We start from the raw sequence: 22,037 nt of genomic DNA, 5'->3' as shown, positions 1-22,037 counted from the left end.
TGTGAACATGTGCCAAGTCAAGTCACTCGAATCGTTCAAAGGAGGATACCATCCCATCATACCACATCACAACCATTTTAATAGCATGTTGGCATGCAAGGTTAACCATTATAAACTCCTAGCTGATTAAGCATGGCATAAGCAACTATAATCTCTAATTGTCATTGCAAACATGTTTATTCATAATAGGCTGAATCAGGAACGATGAACTAATCATATTTACAAAAACAAGAGAGGTCGAGTTCATACCAGCTTTACTTATCTCAATTAGTCCATCATATATCGTCATTTTGCCTTTCACTTGCACGACCGAACGATGTGAATAATAATAATAGTGCATGTGCATTGGACTAAGCTGGAATCTGCAGGCATCTGACACACAGGAGAAGACAAGATAATTTGGGCTCTTTGTTAAATAAACAATAATGCATATAAGAGCCACTTCAACATTTTCATTATGGTCTTCTCCTCTCGACCCCCAAAGAAAAGAAAAGAAATAAAACTATTTTAATTATTACTACTACAAGCATGGAAAGTAAACTAGCTAAAAGCTACAACTAATTTTTGTTTTGTTTTTCTTAAGGTTATTCAAACACACAAGAAGAAAGCGAGAAAAGGAAAATAAACTAGCATGGATATTACAGTGAAAAAGTATGAGCACCGACAACTAGGATGAGTGTGTGAACATGAATGTAATGTCGGTGAGAGATACGTACTCCCCCAAGCTTAGGCTTTTGGCCTAAGTTGGTCTACTGCCACGGCTGGCCTGACGGATATCCAAAGTTGTAGTTGGGGTCGTACTGTGATGCAGTAGCTATTGCCTCATGAGCTGCCGCTTGGAGGCGAGCTGTCTCCGTCCTCCTCTTATACTCGTTCGCCTCCTCCCTGGTTATAATAAATCCCCCTTTTGTCTGAAAGTCAAAGAAAGTAGGAGCAAGGAGAGCAACATGGAAAATGTGGTGCCTGTCAAACATTAGTCGGTACTGGAGAGGTTGTTCGTTCCTCTAAATAAACTGATGGCGAACCATAGCCTCATATCCTAGATAAGTGGGAGGCAATTCCATATCATTTTCATGTATGGGTATCCCAAGAAAATTAGCCACACGGGTTGCATAAATACCACCAAACAAGTCTCCACTTAAACCATTATTGTGCAACCTCCGTGCAACTATGGCACCCAAGCTATAGTGTTTATCTCCTAAAACAGCACTCCTGAGAACACTAAGATCAGGGACACACATGCAACATGCTTCATCCTTACCATTTATGCACCTACCTATGAAGAGAGCAAAATAATGTATAGCAGGAAAATGAATGCTCCCTATGGTAGCTTGTGTTACATCTCTAGATTCCCCCACTGTAATACTAGCAAGAAAATCTCTAAACTTAGATTTGCGAGGTTCACTAAAACTACCCCATTGTGGAAGTTTGCAAGCAGTATCAAAATCCTCTAAGTCCATAGTATAAGATTGGCTATAGATATCAAATAGGACAGTGTGAGAATTACGTGAAGATGAAAATTTGAACCTTCTCACAAAGGAATCAGTTAGGTTATAGTATTGAGGGCACTTATCTAGCATGAAGCCCTCGAGTTCAGCATTACGCACATATGCGTCAAATTCCTCCTTAATTCCTACTCGGACCATGAAATCGTCTGACGGCCATTCACAAGGCCGCACTTGAGCTTCTCTTGGTGGTTCATCGTCCGCATCGCGTATTGCGGGCCTGGGTCCTTGCTTCCTTGAAGAACCACCTTGATACATTTTCCTAAACATATTTCTTCCTCTGAAAAATTTCTAATTTTTTTAGTAATTTAAAATAAAAGTGAACCAAACTCAACAAAATTGATAGCAACTACTCCCACAAGTGCCTAGAGACTATATCATGCATTAGAACTACTTGGGACCATATAAATTTGACATGCAAGCTCAAGAACAGGGTCACCTAGGCAGCAAAAATTTGCAATGAATAAAGCACTAGAACAAAAACTAATTGGACCATTGGAGGAGTCACATACCAAAGAACAATCCCCTAAAGCAGTTTTGTGAGTGGAGCTTCGAGGAAGGAGATCGAAAATGGCAGCAAGATGAGCTAGAACTCGTGCTTGAGCTGGTTGGTGATTTTTTTGGGAGGAAGGAGTGTGTGGTGGCTGGAATAAGTGGAGGAGGGCCACCAGGGGCCCACGAGGCAGGGGGGCGTGCCCAGGGGGTGGGCGCGCCCTGGACCCTTGTGGCCAAGTGCTGGCTCCCCCTCATGTGTTCTCAGTGCCAGATATTCTCAAATATTCCAGAAAAAAAACCATATTTCATTTTCAGGGCATTTGGAGAACTTTTATTTTCGAGGTATTTTTTATTGCACGGATAAATCAGAAAACTAACAGAAAAATACTAATTTTGCTTTATTTAATCTAAATAACAGAAAGTAAAAGGAGGGTACAGAAGGTTGTGCTTTCTAACTTCATCCATCTCATGCTCATCAAAAGGAATCCACTAACAAGGTTGATCAAGTCTTGTTAACAAACTCATTCCGAATAACATGGAACCGGAGAAATTTCGAATTACACTATGTTACCTCAACGGGGATATGCACATCCCCAATAATAAGAATATCATATCTCTTTTTGGCAGTAGGAAGAGGAAATTCAAAACCTCCAATAGTAATCGATGGAATTTTTCCAATAGAATTGATATTGTAGACTTGAGGTTGTTTCCTCGGAAAGTGTACCGTATGGTCGTTTCCATTAACATGAAAAGTGACATTGCCTTTGTTGCAATCAATAACAGCCCCTGCAGTATTCAAAAAGGGTCTACCAAGGATAATCAACCTACTATCATCCTCGGGAATATCAAGAATAACAAAGTCCGTTAAAATAGTAACGTTTGCAACCACAACAGGCACATCCTCACAAATACCGACAGGTATAGCAGTTGATTTATCAGCCATTTGCAAAGATATTTCAGTAGGTGTCAACTTATTCAAATCAAGTCTACGATATAAAGAGAGAGGCATAACACTAACACCGGCTCCAAGATCACATAAAGCAGTTCTAACATAGTTTCTTTTAATGGAGCATGGTATAGTTGGTACTCCTGGATCTCCAAGTTTCTTAGGTATTCCACCCTTAAAAGTATAATTAGCAAGCATGGTGGAACTTTCAGCTTCCGGTATTTTTCTTTTATTTGTAACAATATCTTTCATGTACTTAGCATAAGGATTCATTTTAAGCATATCAGTAAAACGCATACGCAAGAAGATAGGTCTAATCATTTCAACAAAGCGCTCAAAATCCTCATCATCCTTTTTCTTGGATGGTTTGGGAGGAAAAGGCATGGGTTTCTGAACCCATGGTTCTCTTTCTTTACCGTGCTTCCTAGCAACGAAGTCTCTCTTATCATAACGTTGATTCTTTGATTGTGGGTTATCAAGATCAACAGCAGGTTCAATCTCTACATCATTATCATTGCTAGGTTGAGCATCATCATTAACATTATCACTAGGTTCATGTTCATTACCAGATTGTGTTTCAGCATCAGAAATAGAAATATCATTGGGATTCTCAGGTGTGTCTACAACAGGTTCACTAGAAGCACGCAAAGTCCTATCATTTTTCTTTTTCTTCTTTTTAGAAGGACTAGGTGCATCAACATTAGTTCTATGAGAATCTTGCTCAATTCTCTTAGGATGCCCCTCATGATACAAAGGTTCCCGAGTCATTTTACCCCCTCTAGTCATAACTCTAACAGCATTATTATTCTTCTTCTTATTTAATTCATTGAGTAAATCATTCTGAGCTTTAAGCACTTGTTCTACTTGAGTGGTAACCATAGAAGCATGTTTACTACTGAGTTTAAGTTCACCTTTAACTCTAGACATATAATCACTCAAGTGTTCAAGCATATCAGCATTGTGTTTCAATTGTCTACCAACATAAGCATTGAAGTTTTCTTGTTTGACAATAAAATTATCAAAATAATCTAAGCATTGGCTAGCAGATTATAATGAGGAATATCACCTTCATCAAATCTATAGAGAGAATTTACCTTTACTACTTGTGTCAGGTTATCAAGACCATGTATTTCTTCAACAGGCGGCAAATTAAGACCATGTATTTCTTCAATAGGAGGTAAATTCTTAACATCTTCAGTTTTAATACCTTTTTCTTTCATAGATTTTTTGCCTCTTGCATATCTTCAGGACTGAGAAGTAGAATACCCCTTTTCTTCGGAGTTGGCTTAGGAGTTGGTTCAGGAAGTGTCCAATTCTTTTCATTAGTCAACATATTATTCAATAGCAATTCAGCTTGATCAACTGTTCTTTCCTTGAAAACATAACCAGCACAACTATCCAGGTGGTCTCTGGAAGCATCGGTTAGTCCATTATAAAAGATATCAAGTATTTCATTTTTCATGAGAGGATGATCAGGTAAATCACTAAGTAATTGGAGAAGCCTCCCCCAAGCTTGTGGGAGACTCTCTTCTTCAATTTGCACAAAATTATATATTTCTCTTAAAGCAGCTTGTTTCTTATGAGCGGGGAAATATTTAGCAGAGAAGTAATAAATCATATCCTGGGGACTACGCACACAACCAGGATCAAGAGAATTAAACCATATCTTAGCATCACCCTTTAATGAGAATGGAACCAATTTAAGGATATAGTAGTAGCAAGTTTTCTCATCAGTAGTGAACAGGGTGGCTATATCATTTAATTTAGTAAGATGTGCCACAACAGTTTCAGATTCATAGCCATAAAAAGGATCCGATTCAACCAAAGTAATTATCTCAGTATCAATAGAGAAATCACAATCCTTATCAATAACGAAGATAGGTGAAGTAGCAAAAGCAGGGTCATATTTCATTCTAGCATTCAGAGATTTTTCTTTCAGCTTAGCTAATAATTTCTTAAGATCACTCCTATCATTGCAAGCAACAAAGTCTCTTGCAGTTTCTTCATCCATAACATAACCCTCAAGCACAACAGGCAATTCATATCTAGGGGGAGAATCTTCATCATCACTTTCATCAATATTATCAGTTTCAATAATTTCATTCTCTCTAGCCCTAGCAAGTTGTTCATCAAGAAATTCACCTAGTGGCACAGTAGTATCAAGCATAGAAGTAGTTTCATCATAAGTATCATGCATAGCAGAAGTGGCATCATCAATAACATACGACATATCAGAATTAATAGCAGAAGCAGGTTTAGGTGACGCAAGCTTACTCAAAACAGAAGGTGAATCAAGTGCAGAGCTAGATGGAAGTTCCTTACCTCCCCTCGTAGTTGAGGGAAAATCTTAGTTCTTTCGTCTTTCAAGTTCCTCATAGTGATCAGCAGATATAAATCCCAAGTGATTCAAAGAATAGAGCTATGCTCCCCGACAACGGTGCCAGAAAATAGTCTTGATAACCCACAAGTATAGGGGATCACAACAGTTTTCGAGGGTAGAGTATTCAACCCAAATTTATTGATTCGACACAAGGGGAGCCAAAGAATATTCTCGCAGTTGAGTTGTCAATTCAACCACACCTGGATAACTTAATATCTGCAGCAAAGTATTTAGTAGCAAAGTAGTATGGAAGTAACGGTAAGGGTGGCAAAAGTAACAGTGATAGTTTTGTAGTAATTGTAACAGTGGCAACGGTAAAGTAACTAAGCAAAGAACAATATGTGAAAAGCTCGTAGGCATTGGATCGGTGATGGAGAATTATGCCAGATGCGATTCCTCATGCAATAGTTATAACATAGGGTGACACAGAACTAGCTCCAATTCATCAATGTAATGTAGGCATGTATTCCGAATATAGTCATACATGCTTATGGAAAAGAACTTGCATGACATCTTTTGTCCTACCCTCCCGTGGCAGCGGGGTCCTATTGGAGACTAAGGGATATTAAGGCCTCCTTTTAATAGAGTATCGGACCAAAGCATTAACACTTAGTGAATACATGAACTCCTCAAACTACGGTCATCACCGGTAGTGGTCCCGATTATTGTAACTTCGGGGTTAACGGATCATAACACATAATAGGTGACTATAGACTTGCAAGATAGGATCAAGAACTCATATATATTCATGAAAACATAATAGGTTCAGATCTGAAATCATGGCACTCGGGCCCTAGTGACAAGCATTAAGCATAGCAAAGTCATAGCAACATCAATCTCAGAACATAGTGGATACTAGGGATCAAACCCTAACAAAACTAACTCGATTACATGGTGAAGCTGCTTATATATTGGGCATCAAGATCTATAGAGATAGATCAAGACGCTTAATTGGACTTTCACAAAGCACATACCTTGATAAAGTTTTGAAGAAGTTCAAAATGGATCAGTCAAAGAAAGGGTTCTTGCCTGTGTTACAAGGTGTGAAGTTGAGTCAGACTCAATGCTCGACCACTGCAGAAGATAGAGAGAAATGAAAGTCATTCCCTATGCCTCAGCCACAGGTTCTATCATGTATGCAATGCTGTGTACCAGACCTGATGTGTGCCTTGCTATTAGTTTAGCAGGGAGGTACCAAAGTAATCCAGGAGTGGATCACTGGACAGCGGTCAAGAACATCCTGAAATACCTGAAACGGACTAAGGATATGTTTCTCGTTTATGGAGGTGACAAAGAGCTCGTCGTAAACGGTTACGTTGATGCAAGCTTTGACACTGATCCGGATGACTCTAAGTCACAAACCAGATACGTATTTATATTGAATGGTGGAGCTCTCAGTTGGTGCACTTCCAAGAAGAGCGTCGTGGCGGGATCTACGTGTAAAGCGGAGTACATAGCTGCTTCAGAAGCAGCAAATGAAGGAGTCAGGATGAAGGAGTTCATATCCGATCTAGGTGTAATACCTAGTGCATCGGGTCCAATGAAAATCTTTTGTGACAATACTGGTGCAATTGCCTTGGCAAAGGAATCCAGATTTCACAAGAGAACCAAGCACATCAAGAGACGCTTCAATTCCATCCGCGATCAAGTCAAGGAGAGAGACATAGAGATTTGCAAGAGACATACGGATCTGAATGTTGCAGACCCGTTGACTAAGCCTCTCTCACGAGCAAAACATGATCATCACCAAGACTCCATGGGTGTTAGAATCATTACTATGTAATCTAGATTATTGACTCTAGTGCAAGTGGGAGACTGAAGGAAATATGCCCTAGAGGCAATAATAAAGTTGTTATTTATATTTCCTTACATCATGATAAATGTTTATTATTCATGCTAGAATTGTATTAACCGGAAACTTAGTACATGTGTGGATACATAGACAAACAGAGTGTCCCTAGTATGCCTCTACTTGACTAGCTCGTTAATCAAAGATGGTTAAGTTTCCTAACCATAGACATGTGTTGTCATTTGATGAACGGGATCACATCATTAGAGAATGACGTGATGGACAAGACCCATCCGTTAGCTTAGCATAATGATCGTTTATTTTTTCTGCTATTGCTTTCTTCATGACTTATACATGTTCCTCTGACTATGAGATTATGCAACTCCCGAATACCGGAGGAACACCTTGTGTGCTATCAAACGTCACAACGTAACTAGGTGATTATAAAGATGCTCTACAAGTGTCTCTGTTGGTGTTTGTTAAGTTGGCATAGATCGAGATTAGGATTTGTCACTCCATGTATCGGAGAGGTATCTCTGGGCCCTCTCGGTAATGATCATCACTATAAGCCTTGCAAGAAATGTGACAAATGAGTTAGTTGTGGGATGATGCATTACGGAACGAGTAAAGAGACTTGCCAGTAACAAGATTGAACTACGTATGATGATACCGACGATCGAATCTCGGGCAAGTAACTTACCGACGACAAAGGGAACAACGTATGTTGTTATGCGGTTTGACCAATAAAGATCTTCGTAGAATATGTAGGAACCAATATGAGAATCCGGGTTCCACTATTGGTTATTGACCGGAGATGAGTCTCGGTCATGTCTACATAGTTCTCGAACCCGTAGGGTACGCATGCTTAACGTTCGATCACGATTTGTATTATGAGTTATGTGATTTGATGACCGAAGATTGTTCAGAGTCCCGGATGAGATCACAGACATGCCGAGGAGTCTCGAAATGGTCGAGACATAAAGATTGATATATTAGACGATATTATTCGGACACCGGATGAGTTCCGGGAGGTACCAGATATTTATCGGAGTGCCGGAGGGTTATCGGAACCCACCGGGGGAACTAATGGGTCTTGATGAGCCTTAGTGGGAAGATAGGAAGGGCCACAAGGGGCTGGCCACGCGCCCCCCTTGGGTCCGAATTGGACTAGGGGAAGGGGGCGGCGCCCCCCTTTCCTTCCCTTCCCTCTCTCCCTTCCTTCTCCCCCCTCTTCCTTAGGTGGAAACCTACTAGGACTTAGAGTCCTAGTAGGATTCCCCTCTCCTGGCGCGCCCTAGGAGGGCCGGCCAACCTCCGCTCCCCTCCTTTATATATGGGGGCAGGGGCACCCTAGAACACACAAGTTTCTCTTAATCGTGTGCGGTGCCCCCCTCCACACTTACACACCTCGGTCATATCGTCGTAGTGCTTAGGCGAAGCCCTGCGCCGGTAACTTCATCATCACCGTCGCCACGCCGTCGTGCTGACGGAACTCTCCCTCGGCCTCAAGTGGATCAAGAGTTCGAGGGACGTCATCGAGCTGAACGTGTGCTGATCGCGGAGGTGCCGTACGTTCGGTACTTGGATCGGCTGGATCGCGAAGACGTTCGACTACATCAACCGCGTTACTAAACGCTTCCGCTTTCGGTCTACGAGGGTACATGGACAGACTCTCCCCGCTCGTTGTCGTGCATCTCCTAGATAGATCTTGCGTGATCGTAGGTAAATTTTTTGAAATACTGCGTTCCCGAAGGCATGATGCTAATGATATGCAAAGCCATAAGCTTGGGGATGCAATGTTTGATGAAGATGATGTTTTTAGTCCCCTAAGATTTGATGTGCAATTTTTTTATAATGATTGCATGCCTCCTATTTATGATGATTATAATGATGAAAGTGGATTTGGAGAGGTCATGACTTTATTTAGTGATGAATCCACCATTTTGGATGAGGCTTCAATTGATTATGAAAACAAAGTTGCTATCTATGATGATTATGATGATGACATGTATGCTATATTGAATAATGATAACCATGAAACTTGTCATCATGATTTCAATTTTCAATCACATGATAGTTATTTTGTTGAGTTTGCTCCCACTACTATTCATGAGAATAAATTTGCTTATGTGGAGAGTAATAAAATTTCTATGCTTGTGGATCATGAAAAGAATGATTTATGTGATAGCTATATTGTTGAATTCATTCATGATGCCAATGAAAATTATTATGAGAGAGGAACATACGCTTCTACATATTGCAATAATATCAAGTTTCCTCTCTATGTGTTGAAAATCTTGAAGTTTTCCTTGTTTTGCCCTCCAATGCTAGTTGATTCTTGTTCCCATAAATTATTTGCTCACAAAATCCCTATGCATAGGAAGTGGGTTAGACTTAAATGTTCTTGCCATGTGATTCATGATGCTCTCTTTGTGTTTCAATTCTTTTCTTTTATGTGAGCATCATTAAAATCACCATGCCTAGCTAAAAGGCATTAGAGAAAAGCGCTTGTTGGGAGACAACCCAACACTTTTACCTACTGTTTTTGTGTGTTCACATGATTAGGCTACTGTAGTAATCATGTTTTATTGCTTTGTTTCAATAAAGTGCCAAGTAAAGCCTTTGGGATCATGTTGGGTGATAGTTTATTTGATCTTGCCGAAAAACGGAAACTTTTGCGCTCACGAAAATAATTCTCATTTTTAACAGAAGAGTGCTTTTGAGTTGATTCTTTTTGCAGAAGATTAATATACAAATTGCTCACGTGGTCATAATTGTTTCATAATTTTTGGAGTAGCAGAAGTATGCTGATACGTCTCCAACGTATCTATAATTTATGTAGTATTCATGCTGTTATTTTATCATTCTTGGATGTTTTACAATCATTTTATAGCAACTTTATCTCATTTTTTGGGACTAACCTATTGACCCAGTGCCCAGTGCCAGTTGCTGTTTTTCGCTTTTTTTTACATCGCAGGAAATCAATATCAAACGGAGTCCAAACACCGCGAAACATTTTGTGGATTTTTTATGGACCAGAAGACCACCAATGGGCCAGAGCAGCACCTGGGGGGTGCCCCGAGGGGGCCACAACCCACCAGGGCGCGCCTGGGGGCCCAGGTGCGCCCAGGTGGGTTGTGCCCACCTCGGTGGCCTCCCGCACCCCCTCTTTACCCTATAAATTCCCAAATATGTCGAAAACCCTCGGGGTTAGCCTAGATCAGAAGTTCCGCCGCCGCAGGCTTCTGTAGCCACCAAAAACCAATCTAGACCCTTTCCGGCACCCTGCCGGAGGGGGGAATCATCTCTGGTGGCCATCTTCATCATCCCGGCGGCCACCACGATGAGGAGGGAGTAGTCCACCCTCGGGGCTGAGGGTTTGTACCAGTAGCTATGTGTTTAATCTCTCTCTCTCTCTCTCTCTGTCTCTCGTGTTCTTGAGATGTCATGATCTTGATGTATCACGGGCTTTGTTAATATAGTCGGATCATATGGTGTTTTCCCCTCTCTATCTTGTTGTGATGAATTGAGTTTTTCCCTTTGAGATTTCGTTGTTATCGGATTGGATACTTTTATGGATTTGAGAACACTTGATATACGTCTTGCAATTGTATACTCGTGGTGACAATGGGGTATCGTGTTGATTCACTTGATATATGTTTTGGCACTCAACTCGCGGATTCCCGAGGTGACATTGGGGTAATGTATGCATAGGGGTTGATGCACGTTCTTGTCTTTATTTCTCTGGTAGAAATCTTGGGGCACTCTTTGAAGTTCTTTGTGTTGGATTGAGTATTATGAATATGAATTTGCTTTGGTGTTATTTTAGTATGAACTCTAGGATAGATCGAACGGAAAGAATAGCTTTGTGTTATTTTAGTACAAACTCTTGAATAGATCGAACGGAAAGACTAGCTTTGAGGTGGTTTCGTACCCTACAAACAATTCATTCTTATGTTCTCCGCTAGATAGGAACTCTGGAGTGATTCTTCGTCGCACTTTGAGGGATGGTTATATGATCCAATTATATTAGCATTGTTGAGAGGTTGCACTAGTGAAAGTACGGACCCTAGGCCTCATTTTCAAGCATTGCAATACCGTTTTTGTGCCCGTTTACTATTTGCTACCTTGCTGTTTTTATTTATTTAGATTATAAAAATATATTTCTACCATCCATATTACACTTTTATCACCATCTCTTCACCGAACTAGTGCACCTATACAATTTTCTATTGTATTGGGTGTGTTGGGGACACAAGAGATTTCTTGTATTTGGTTGCAGGGTCATTTGAGAGAGACCATCTTCATCCTACACCTCTCACGGATTGATAAACCTTAGGTCATACACTTGAGGGAAAATTTCTACTGTCCTACAAAAGTCTGCGCTTGGAGGCCCAACACGTGTCTACAAGAATAAAGTTGCGTAGTAGACATCAGATGGCTCCACCATCGCAATCGTTTTGCACCTTTTTTGATGGGTTTTTACACCACCGTTTGCGATTAATGCATTGCACACAGTTTCGTCAAAGGGTCTCTGATCGTAGTGTCGCGTTAGCAACATCCTGCAGTAGTGGGTGCTACACAATGTGTAGAGCAACAGTAAATGAAATGAATGAATCAATCAACAAACTGAGCAAGAAAAAGCAAAACTTACGATCTCTTGGACTACCGCACGCAATGGCCATCTTGTCTCGGGCATACCAATCACGCCAAAAATTTTGGTGACGATGGTCTGCGTAGTCTACCATCAATACGATAACGACCTCACATTACAATCATGGATGATGTGCATGTCGTACGACGCAATGTGCTTTCACATGTGAAACGAAACATGCATGCGCTGCCAATAGGGAAAAGGCCCCCCTCTACTCCTGCCTACGAAATCCGCGGATACGGCCAACCACGCATTGCACAACAACTCATCCTCCATGGTCGAGTACCCCGCCATCCTTCGTACTCTAAAAAATGACATGGAATTCGAAAATAGCTTAATGGCATTTGATTGATCACCTACCGATGTGGTGACTGCCATGGATGACGTCAACAGAGGGGGGGGGAGTGTACCTGCCTACGGACGGGTCCTAGCTGGACGACGATGTCGTAAAAGGCGAGCGGACGTGTCAATGCTGGTTGCGGAGATCTGACAATGCTTGTGTGACGGCCGGAGAGGTACATCGGCGTCGTCAGAGGAATAGGGTGCGAATGCAAAGCAAGGGGGGAGAAGGGGCGGATTGAAAGAAAATGGGACCGGAGGGGGATTTAGTGGGCTAGGGGTGTCGGAGTCCTATATGGCTGCAATTCGGACTCCGGCAAAGCCCCCCCCCCCAACTTTGTCTCAGTTTTGCGGGAAAAAGTGCGTCCGAACCGGTCGGCGGACCGATACAGGTCCGCGTTGGATGATACAACACGTCTGGACCACGCGGTCCGGACATATGCGGGAGGTTTTATGGCCAGTGTTGGAGATGCCCTAAGTCCTTGTAGACAAAGCCCTATTTTATTTTGCTAGAATGGTCAGTAAGCTAATTTTTGTTATTTTGTTTTTCAAATCTTACATCTAGGTGAAGTATTTTTTTAGATAAAAAGGGATCACCATCCCGGGTTCCATTGCATGAAAGAAACAACAAAAAAGGTCAAGGGCTTGGGGCCGTATCCAAACGATGTATCAGAAAAGTAAAACAAATTATAGACCTGGGGAACTAACCCCAACTCATACCCTAGGTTCTATTCAAAAGCTAAGAACCCAAACATCAGTTCACCAAGAATAACACACGCATGTGCAAAATAGCGAAGCAGATAGAAACCAAATAGATAATAGGGCACTGGTGCAAAGTTCCCTCATGGTCTTCAACGGTGGTGCAGAAGGAGGCTGCGGAGACCAGATTGACTCCAGGACAGGTGCATGACTGGGAACTAGAGCCATCCCAGCCAGCTTGCTCGGTGTGGAAGTCGGGGATCCATGGAACATGCATTCAGAGATATTCAACTTGTCCCATCTTAGCCATTCGTGATGGCCAGGGGTTTCCTCAACTATAGTGCCAGGAAGGTTGCGAAGGCCTCTAGTCTCATCTTCCCCTACTCCGTAGATAATATTGACCAAATTTTTTATGTCTAGAGGATTCTCCCCATCAACTACTTAATAATGATAACGAAATTCCTAAGTTTCTATAAACATCACACAAAATAAGCACATGGAACATTAAGGGGAGATTTATGCTTATTGGAAAGCCAAAGCCTAGCAACTGAAAAATAATCAGATCCTAGGTCAGTGTTGAAATGCTCATTGATCATGATCCATATTTGTTTAGCAACTACACAATCAAATAGCATATGATGAACAGATTCATTTTCAGAGCAAAAAACACAATCCAAAGGTTTTATAATATGCCTTTTCCTTAGTTTTTTCTAGTCATAATTTAGTTATGAGAAATCAACCAAAGGAAAACATGAATTTTAGGTGGAACATTAAGCTTCCATACAACATGAATATAAGTTGGCTGAACCCCCCTAAAGTTAATAACATGATAGAGAGAACTACTAGAGTACCACCCTTTACATTCTAACGGTCAAATCAAAGCATCTGATTCATCTGTGAGAGTGATGGCTTGTGTGATTTTAACCAACTGGTACAAAAGTTCCATCATCTCAATGGTAAAATTTTGCCTAAAGGTGAGTTCGACTTGACTACCATCCCAGACCTCACAAATAGGCTTAGACATCTAGTTACATATGTTATACAGTGCCCAAAACTGGACATCAAGAGGGGAAGAACCAAACCATGTGTCTTCCCAAAATATTATTCTATTATCATCACCTACTTGCCGTCTATATATATATCCAAATTTAACAGCTTGAGCTACACTCATCACTCCTTTTCAGAATATGCAGGAATTGTTTATAGAGCTACCGAAGATGTTTGGCTTCTCAGTATTGTACTTAAAGTTCACAATATCTTTCCAAAGTTTCCCCCCTCAATCATAATATCTCTTAATCCAGGAACCTAGGATATAATCATTTAACTCTCTGAGATTAGGAATACCTAAACCCCCAAAATCTTTTTTTCATACAAACAAGCCCCAAATAAGCTAGGTGTATTTTCCTATAATCTTCAAAGTCATTCCACAAGGAATTGGCCTTTTGAGTGTTAATCAGCTCTATGGTCCATTTTGGGAATTTGAAGAAGGACAATAGGTAAACCGGGATACTAGCAAGGCAGGCTTGAATAAGGATCAACCTGCCTTTATAAGAGAGCAGCTTGCCCCACCACCCAGCTATATATCGTCTTGATAATCTTATCAATTAGGGGTTGGGTGTCTTCAGCTATCCTTTTGATAATCTTATCAATTAGGGGTTGGATGTCTTCCCTCCTCAACTTATCATAGTGGAGGAGATAGCCTAGGTATTTAATTGGGGAATTACCCAATTTACAATCAAGGACCTCAGCAAATAGTTGTGTCTCTACTTCAGACATATTTATGGGGATCAATTCACTCTTATTATAATTGATCTTCATCCTGGAGACATGTACAAAGTAAGAAAGTATAATTTTAAGATTAGTAGCCTTATATAGGTCCTTCTCTAGAAAGAGGATTGTGTCATCTGCATATTAGAGGCAGATGATCCCTCCAAGATAGACTGCAAGACACAAATCATTAATTAACCCCCCAGCTGATGCCTTAACTAGCATTTTGGAGAGAACATCCACTACCAGGTTAAAAAGGAGAGGGGAATGGAGGTCCCCATGTCTCAATCCTATACTAGTTGTGAAGGAATCACTGTCACAACCATTAATCTTAACCCCCCAGAACCCCCTTTGGTGACAACCTAAATCGAAGATGTCCATTTGCCTCCCAAAGCCCCTATGTTTGAGCAGTTCTGTCAAAAAATCTAGGTTAAAAAAAATCAAATGCTTTCTCATAGTCTTACTTAAGGACTAGACCCTTCTCTTTGCTAGAATGGACAGAGTGTAATACTTCATGTGCTGTGACAACACTTTTTAAAAATGTATCCGCCCTTCAAAATACTAGCTTGGTTGCAAGCAATTAGTCTTTGCATAAGCAGACTAAGTATATTAATTAAAACCTTAGCAAAAATTTCAAACTACTATCAAGAAAGCTTATAGGCCTGAACTTTTTCATGGTAGTAGCTTTTGCCTCCTTTGGAATCAAGGAAAGCATAGCAAAATTCAGTATATTGATATCTTGCTTGATTGGATCCCAGAAATGTTGGTAAAAGAAGAAAGTGATCCCGTCAGGTCCAAGGGCTCCACCAGCATAGAAGCCAAATACTGCTTTTTTAATTTCCTCCTCGGAAAAAGGGGTTGCGGTATATCATTCTTAGCAGAGGAAATTGTTTCCTCAGCAGAAAAGAACTCTTTGTTGAGAAGCATTTTCTTTTCTCTTGTTAAAAATGATTTTATAAAAATTACTAGCTACTTTAAGGATGTCAACGGTCTTAGTGAAAGGACCACCTAGAGAGTGAATAATAGTTTTCCTTCTACTCTGGTTGACCACTGCATGAAAATATGCAGTATTCTTGTCACCTTCTTTGATGTCCTTATCTCTGGATTTCTGCGTAGCGTTGACCTCCTTGCCGAGACAATGAGCTTGTAATTCTAATTGAATCTCTTTTAATCTACTTTGCTCTTGGTCAGAGAGTTCAGAGGTTTCAGCCTTGACATCTAATCTATCAAATTCCTCCACCAACTCTTTCTTGAACTTCCTAAGTTCAGCTTCTATATCTCAACTCCACCCTTTGGTGATTTTCCTCAGACTCCTAATTTTGTCTTGCCAGATATCAATGGATGACTTCCCATGAGCAGGAGCCTTCCAAATTTTCTCTACTAATTTCTTAAAATCATTCCTAAGGAGCTACCATTTCTCAAACTTGATACTACCAGATTTAGCTTGTCTCCCTAAGCCAGATTCCTAAACAATGGGAGTATGATCGCTACTCAGTCTAGGGAGGGCGGTACAAGAGGCTAGGGGGGAAAACTTTTCTAGCTCTATGTCACAGAAAAGCCGATCAATGGTTGACATAATAATGATAGCCTGGTTGTTAGCCCAAGTAAATTTCCTAGAAGAGGTGAAGGCTTTTTTTCTATTTTCTTTGCTCTACAGGGCTATTATTATGAGAGTTTGAATTGATTCAGATTAATTATGAAGATGTGACCGAATAATTCATTTCAAGAAATACTCGAAGGGTGCTGTTTTTTGGTAGAAAATGAGGCCAGTTTATAAATTTATTGCTCTAGTACCATATTTTCTATTTTACCATTAGTATTTGGTATATTTCCTAAATATTGTACCAAATAAGACATGTTTGAAGTTACATAATTATAAGTGGGGGTATGCTTTACTTATATTGGTTCTTCAGTTAAATGGTTAAAAAAAATCCTACGTTGATTTTTGTCCCGGGCCCCCAAATTTCTGGAGACAGCCCCAAAAGGGTTTTGACCATGGCTCCGCATTCTCCACAACAAAAAGTATAAACATGCATTGATGGATATATAACACACTCAAGCTAGTGAACTTTAGCTAAAATGAACAAACAATTATACATCAGTACGTGTGCACATACCCTCAACAAAGAATGTGTATTAACTTCTTAATTCCAGGTCAAACAATGACAGTTTTTTGCCCGTGTGTGGATGTGGCCAGACAGACGGTCAGTAGTTATCGTCACCATCATTACCACTGTTTGGGAGATACGAATGGTCGCCGAAGTGCACATGGTCATTTAATCCGTATCTCAACGAGTCCCACGTCGAGAACCCGTCGTCTCCGCCATCGGTTGTAGACGACGGCGCTGGCAGTCCCTCGGTCGAAAACGACGACGACGACGCAGCTGGCGGCAGCTCGGAAGGGAACGTACACTGTTCGTGCTGACGGTTATTGGAATCAAAGCTCAGCATCATGGACGGCCACCCAGACCCAGGTGCCGCAGGCTGCTGGTAATGTCGTTCCTGCTCCATCCGGTGCGCGCCTCGGTGGCCTGCGCCCGTGGAGTCGAACCGCAGAAGGAGCGCGTCGCCAGTTGCCGGCGCCGGCAGCTCGGCCACGACATCGGGAGTTGGGACGGGCGCGGTGTTGCACGTGTGCTCGTACGTGTAGGTGACCTTGAACAGTGGTGGGTCCTCGTGGTTCTCCTGTTGCACCAGCTTTGAGGCAAGGCATTGCCTGTCTTCACGGTAAGAGCATCTGTAATAAAGCCTGCATATTGCCGTTTACATGCATGAGTGTTATCTCGATGGTAGTGAAAGTTAACACAATTTGTACTCCCTCCGTTCACAAATATAAGATGTTCTAATCTTTTTCTGAATAGGATGGATATAAACATGTTTTAGTGTGTCTGTTCTTTCATTTTACTCCATTTGTAGTCCATATTGAAATATGCAAAACATCTTATTGTGAACGGAGGGAGTACCATAGCAAGATGAAGCAAGGGCCTATCTGCACAACTTCTTTCACAGAAACACCAGTTTTACAGATAGGAAAATAGAACATCACACCAACCACAAAACCTCATTAAGTTACAGTTTCCTCGGTTTAGCTGATGCCATATATAACTTCGGTTCAGGGATGACCTTCCTGAAAAATATCTTTTTTGGTCTATAATGCCACTAGTCAACATTTTTTCTGGAGAGAATATGTCACAGTCGACCAAGAATTAACTAATTTCCCATGTTCTTTAACCAAATTATTCATACAAATATAAGGAATTTTTTCATGCAATATATTTTTTCATTTGTCTACAATGTTGTGTCGGCCGACTGAGAATTAGTTGATTCTCAGTTGTTTTACAAATATGTTCATACTTTACTCTAAGAAAAAGTCTGTTCACCATCTGTCGTGGTAATTTACCTAGTGCAGAGATTTAGTGTTTGTTCTCAAAGTTTAGAAAATATAAAATCATGCACGGGACACCCATTCAGATTGAGATAGAACTAAGAAATTCTCAGACGTTAGATAGTAATCAATCCACTGGTAAATTACCTTGGGAAGGCAGAGTCCTTGATGTTTTTCTGGCCGTACTTTCTCCACAGGTGACCGTCAAAATGAGGTGTGAACGTATGTTTGATCCATGAAGGCCTGTCTTTCCTGCAGCAATATGTATTTCAGACTATATATGTCAAACGGAGGGCGAGTCAGGATTTTCATGGCTCATGATTCATGGTAGACTTGTAAATGGTCCAAAATTTGTAAAGCATGAAGCGAGCTTAGTATGTGCTGAAACACATAGTAAATGAGAACTAGAAATGCAGATCGAAACATGTGTATTCGTACTTATAAGAGCAGTGGTGTAAACACGAAATAACGTGGACTTAACACATACCCTCCCACATACACAAGGCTTTATGCTAGAACGAAACATGCCTGCAATAACTGCATACCAAACTTTATAATTATGAATGATCACAAAGGTCCGAATATCATACTCGAGTTTCCCGGTACATATCTAAAGAAGGATTCCAATGATCACAAAGGTCCAAATATCAGCCAATCAAGCCAAGGTGACTCTAGGATGACATTGTCATTTCAACACAATTCGATAATGCGCTTGGGTGGAAGATGCTGCCAATGCAAGCTAATCCATCAAACTCTGCGCGCACTCATCATGAATGTCGGTTAAGAGAAGTATAGATCCAGTCCACAGGATCCGCCGTCAATCAACAATCATCCATACCTGATAGTAGAGTGTGAGCATCCTGAAAAAACCACCCGGCCGATCGAATATGGCCAACCAGTTACCATCTCCAAGCTAAGAGGAACCATGCCATGTCCATTTTTCTTAGTGGAGTAGACACCGCATGACGAAGAATGGCCCTAGTCCACCAGTGCTACTTTTGCTAAAGGAGACACGGGCAATGGAAGACGAGTAAGCTTTTGAGCTAGAAAGGGGCCTTGTCATCATTATCCAATACACTACTAATTTCATCTAGCGGTGCCAAGCACATAGAGTGAAGACACAATGGCTCGGCGGTGGTGGAAGAAGTTGGGAGCCTCAAGAGTCCCCTATGACGACCCAAAAGGCATGCAACCATCTATTTTTACCTAGATTTCCATTTAACTATGACTTTGCGGCTGCTCTAAAGATGGGAATGGACTGAAGGTACCCAATGGGACATTGGCCCGACCTGAAATTCCAAGGCCAATGGGTCTTTTTGGTCGGCTTCTTTGGAAACTAGGGCAAGGGAGTCAGTTGCCACTGGTCCATCATGGCTAGAGGCTCGGCCCATTTATGGTTGTCAAGTTTTGTAATATGTTGTTACAATAACATTTGCCTTGCAAAGTTGTTAGCTTTCTGCTTATAGAAACAAAATTCAAACTATTGAACCAATATTGCTAGTGTTCTGGAGTTGCAAATATGCATGCTACTTGAGATGTTAATGGTTCATAGTAGAAAATGGAACAAAGTTGCATATGTGTCTTCTTTTCATTGAACAAATGAACTCTACATATCCTAACTTGCTAGGAAATTCAGGTTTCTAAATGATGTTACCGAAATGATGTTGTTGTGTAACTGATTCTTGTTTTAGTAGTACAAATCAAGTATTTAAATGGGTCGGACCATATGGCCAAATGGGACATGTGGCTAGGCTTTACTAGACCGTTGGGCCGGCTCCATGTCCCTAGACAAAGGAGAGGGGGCCAACAGGGACCGGGTCTGCCGGAGTGGGTCGGCCCATTTTGATTCTTAGGCTGCTCGTAGTGATGCAAGTGTTGCCCGCTTACCCCGCTAACTATGCCATGTGTGTATCAATGGTCAATATTTATCCTACAGTGTAGTACGACACGGACAAGCGGTGTGCGGCTTTCATCGATACCTTGGTATTTTTCTTCTCAAACTTTGTAAAGTGAAAAGGCGGTAAATCCTACTATGCTCTTGTGTGTTATTGCCACATATATCTTATTGACTTTTTGGACTTACATGGCTGCTCAACAAGACAAGAAGCCTCAATTGCAGGATGGGCACAAGCATACCCTAGCCTTATATCTATGGTAGGCTAGGGTATGCTTGTGGCTCTGAAAAATGCATGATTTTCTCCCCAAAGAAGTTACGTAGTTAAGGCTCCCTCTCGAACAAAGGAAAACCGTAGGAATTATGGACGATTGAGTTCTTAGAGGAGAAGTTCCTGCTGCACCGTTTAGAATAAAGGAATGGATCACCAAGATTCACTAAGCCCACCAACTAATTTATTGGGTAATGAAGGAATGATACTTTGAAATGTTCATATAGTTTATAAACTAATTAGAAACTAATACTTGTTAGGAAACTTGAGTAGTATGAGAAATGAGAACCACTAGTATAGTAATGTAAACCATGCTCGACATGTTTTATAGGGAATGCACCCTTCTGGCTTTTTCGTTTCTGTTCATCCTTTTGGAAAGGAAAGCATATACTTGAGTCATAAAATACTATTCAGGACAGTGCTGCAATATCAGAAAGAAGACCATGTGTTGTGACCGTAGTCATTGTTTTCTCTCATATGCATGCTTACAATGTGCGTGCATAAAGCACTTCAGTTTAGTAATAGTTGTAGCTTCTCAAGAAAATGGAGCCCTCCACTAAGGCAAAGATATAAGCACAGATGAAGCAAATCGAAGGGAAGGAAATATGACTTCGGCCCGAAGTTTCCAAATTAAATGTGCATGCTTCATCGAAGGAGGATATATGTGCATATTTTTGGAGAATATGGAGAGTTGCTAGTAAAAAGAAAGAATGAAAACAGCAGCATTCCACTGCATGTATTTATATATTTTGTAATAATACGATGATGTACAAAAGCAAAGGAAAGAAGTAAACAGATAAAACTACTAGGGATTTCCAGAAATGGCTACCATAATAATCTGGTTCAGCTTTCAGCAGCTGATCCCATGAAATATAGTTCGACTCAGAAATAGAACTATTCACCCTCTAGTTGAATGTTGTTCTAGTCAAGGCTGTACCATACGCGGCGCTATCACTCTCAATTGACAGTATTTTTGGCACTTAATTAACTCGCAGTAAACCATTAATCCAACTTGTAATAATATAGTACATCCTGTTTAAAATTCCAGTTCCAGCTAGAGTCTATTTGTCTAGTGCCATCTGTTTCGGAACATGTATGTCAATGTTCCGTCTTCTCCTTAATTTTACCAAATCTTACCAATATTGGCATACAACCGAGGAAGGCACAGTACAGAAATGAGTATGCACGTTTTGACAGATTCATACACGTACGAACGGGAGAAGGCTCACGCGGTGCAAGACAAAGAGTGCAAATCAACACGGCATTTCAGGATCTGCTTCAGAACGAACTCTAAGAAGGGCAAACAGGAGAAGTTGAACTATAGAGAGAGTTTCAGTACCTTCTCTTTCGGCTGTCGCGGCGCGAGGACTCCGGCGGGGAGACGCCGAAGACGCCTCCGGCAGGGCTGCAGGACGCGGAGGCAGATCCCATGGCTTCCTGCGCGCGTGGATCCTCGAAGTCAAACGACTCCCCCTTCGGAGGCGCTGACGCCATTGGATGGCCTGGTCTTTGCACAACGAGGTGGTGGAGATAGTAGCAGCTCGCAAGAAGGGCCGCAGGTATATGTGGGAAACGGAGAAGATGGGGTAGCCACCTATGTCGTTTTCAAGCTGCTGCTCGCCGCAGGAGGACTTAAATTTTTAGGAGGCAGCGAGCTCAATGGCCGTGGAGTGCATATAGTACAGACTCAATCAATATATTACGGTTTAGTTTTGTTGCGGAGTCATGAGGCCTTGCAGGGTCTTTTCATATGTTTAATGTTTCCCCACATAATAGATTCGAGACGATGAATCTGCCGCCAATTATGGATTAATCATGGGCTTATTTTTCTCAGTACTGGTTGTAGACACATATATATACATTTTACCTGTGATAAATAGCGTTTCTTTTTCTTCAAATGTTTTCTTAAGTAC

The 22,037-nt window shown here is 41.2% G+C and overlaps 1 protein-coding gene across 1 annotated transcript; it reads right to left on the bottom strand.

Annotated features, from left to right (window-relative positions):
- Positions 1-16,210: 16,210 nt before the first annotated feature.
- LOC109771725 (probable WRKY transcription factor 62) lies at positions 16,211-21,618 on the bottom strand. Its single transcript, XM_020330420.3, has 3 exons — positions 21,464-21,618; positions 18,107-18,211; positions 16,211-17,323 (listed from the first exon to the last, which is right to left on the bottom strand). The coding sequence occupies exons 1-3, from the start codon at positions 21,616-21,618 to the stop codon at positions 16,780-16,782; spliced, it is 804 nt and encodes a 267-aa protein (XP_020186009.1). The 3' UTR covers positions 16,211-16,779.
- Between the last annotated feature and the right edge of the window lie 419 nt (positions 21,619-22,037).

This window comes from Aegilops tauschii, chromosome 3 (assembly GCF_002575655.3).
Source record: "Aegilops tauschii subsp. strangulata cultivar AL8/78 chromosome 3, Aet v6.0, whole genome shotgun sequence".
NCBI classification, from domain to species: domain Eukaryota; kingdom Viridiplantae; phylum Streptophyta; class Magnoliopsida; order Poales; family Poaceae; genus Aegilops; species Aegilops tauschii.
Note: the sequence above shows the minus strand (reverse complement) of the source record. Positions and strands in the feature narration are given on the sequence as shown.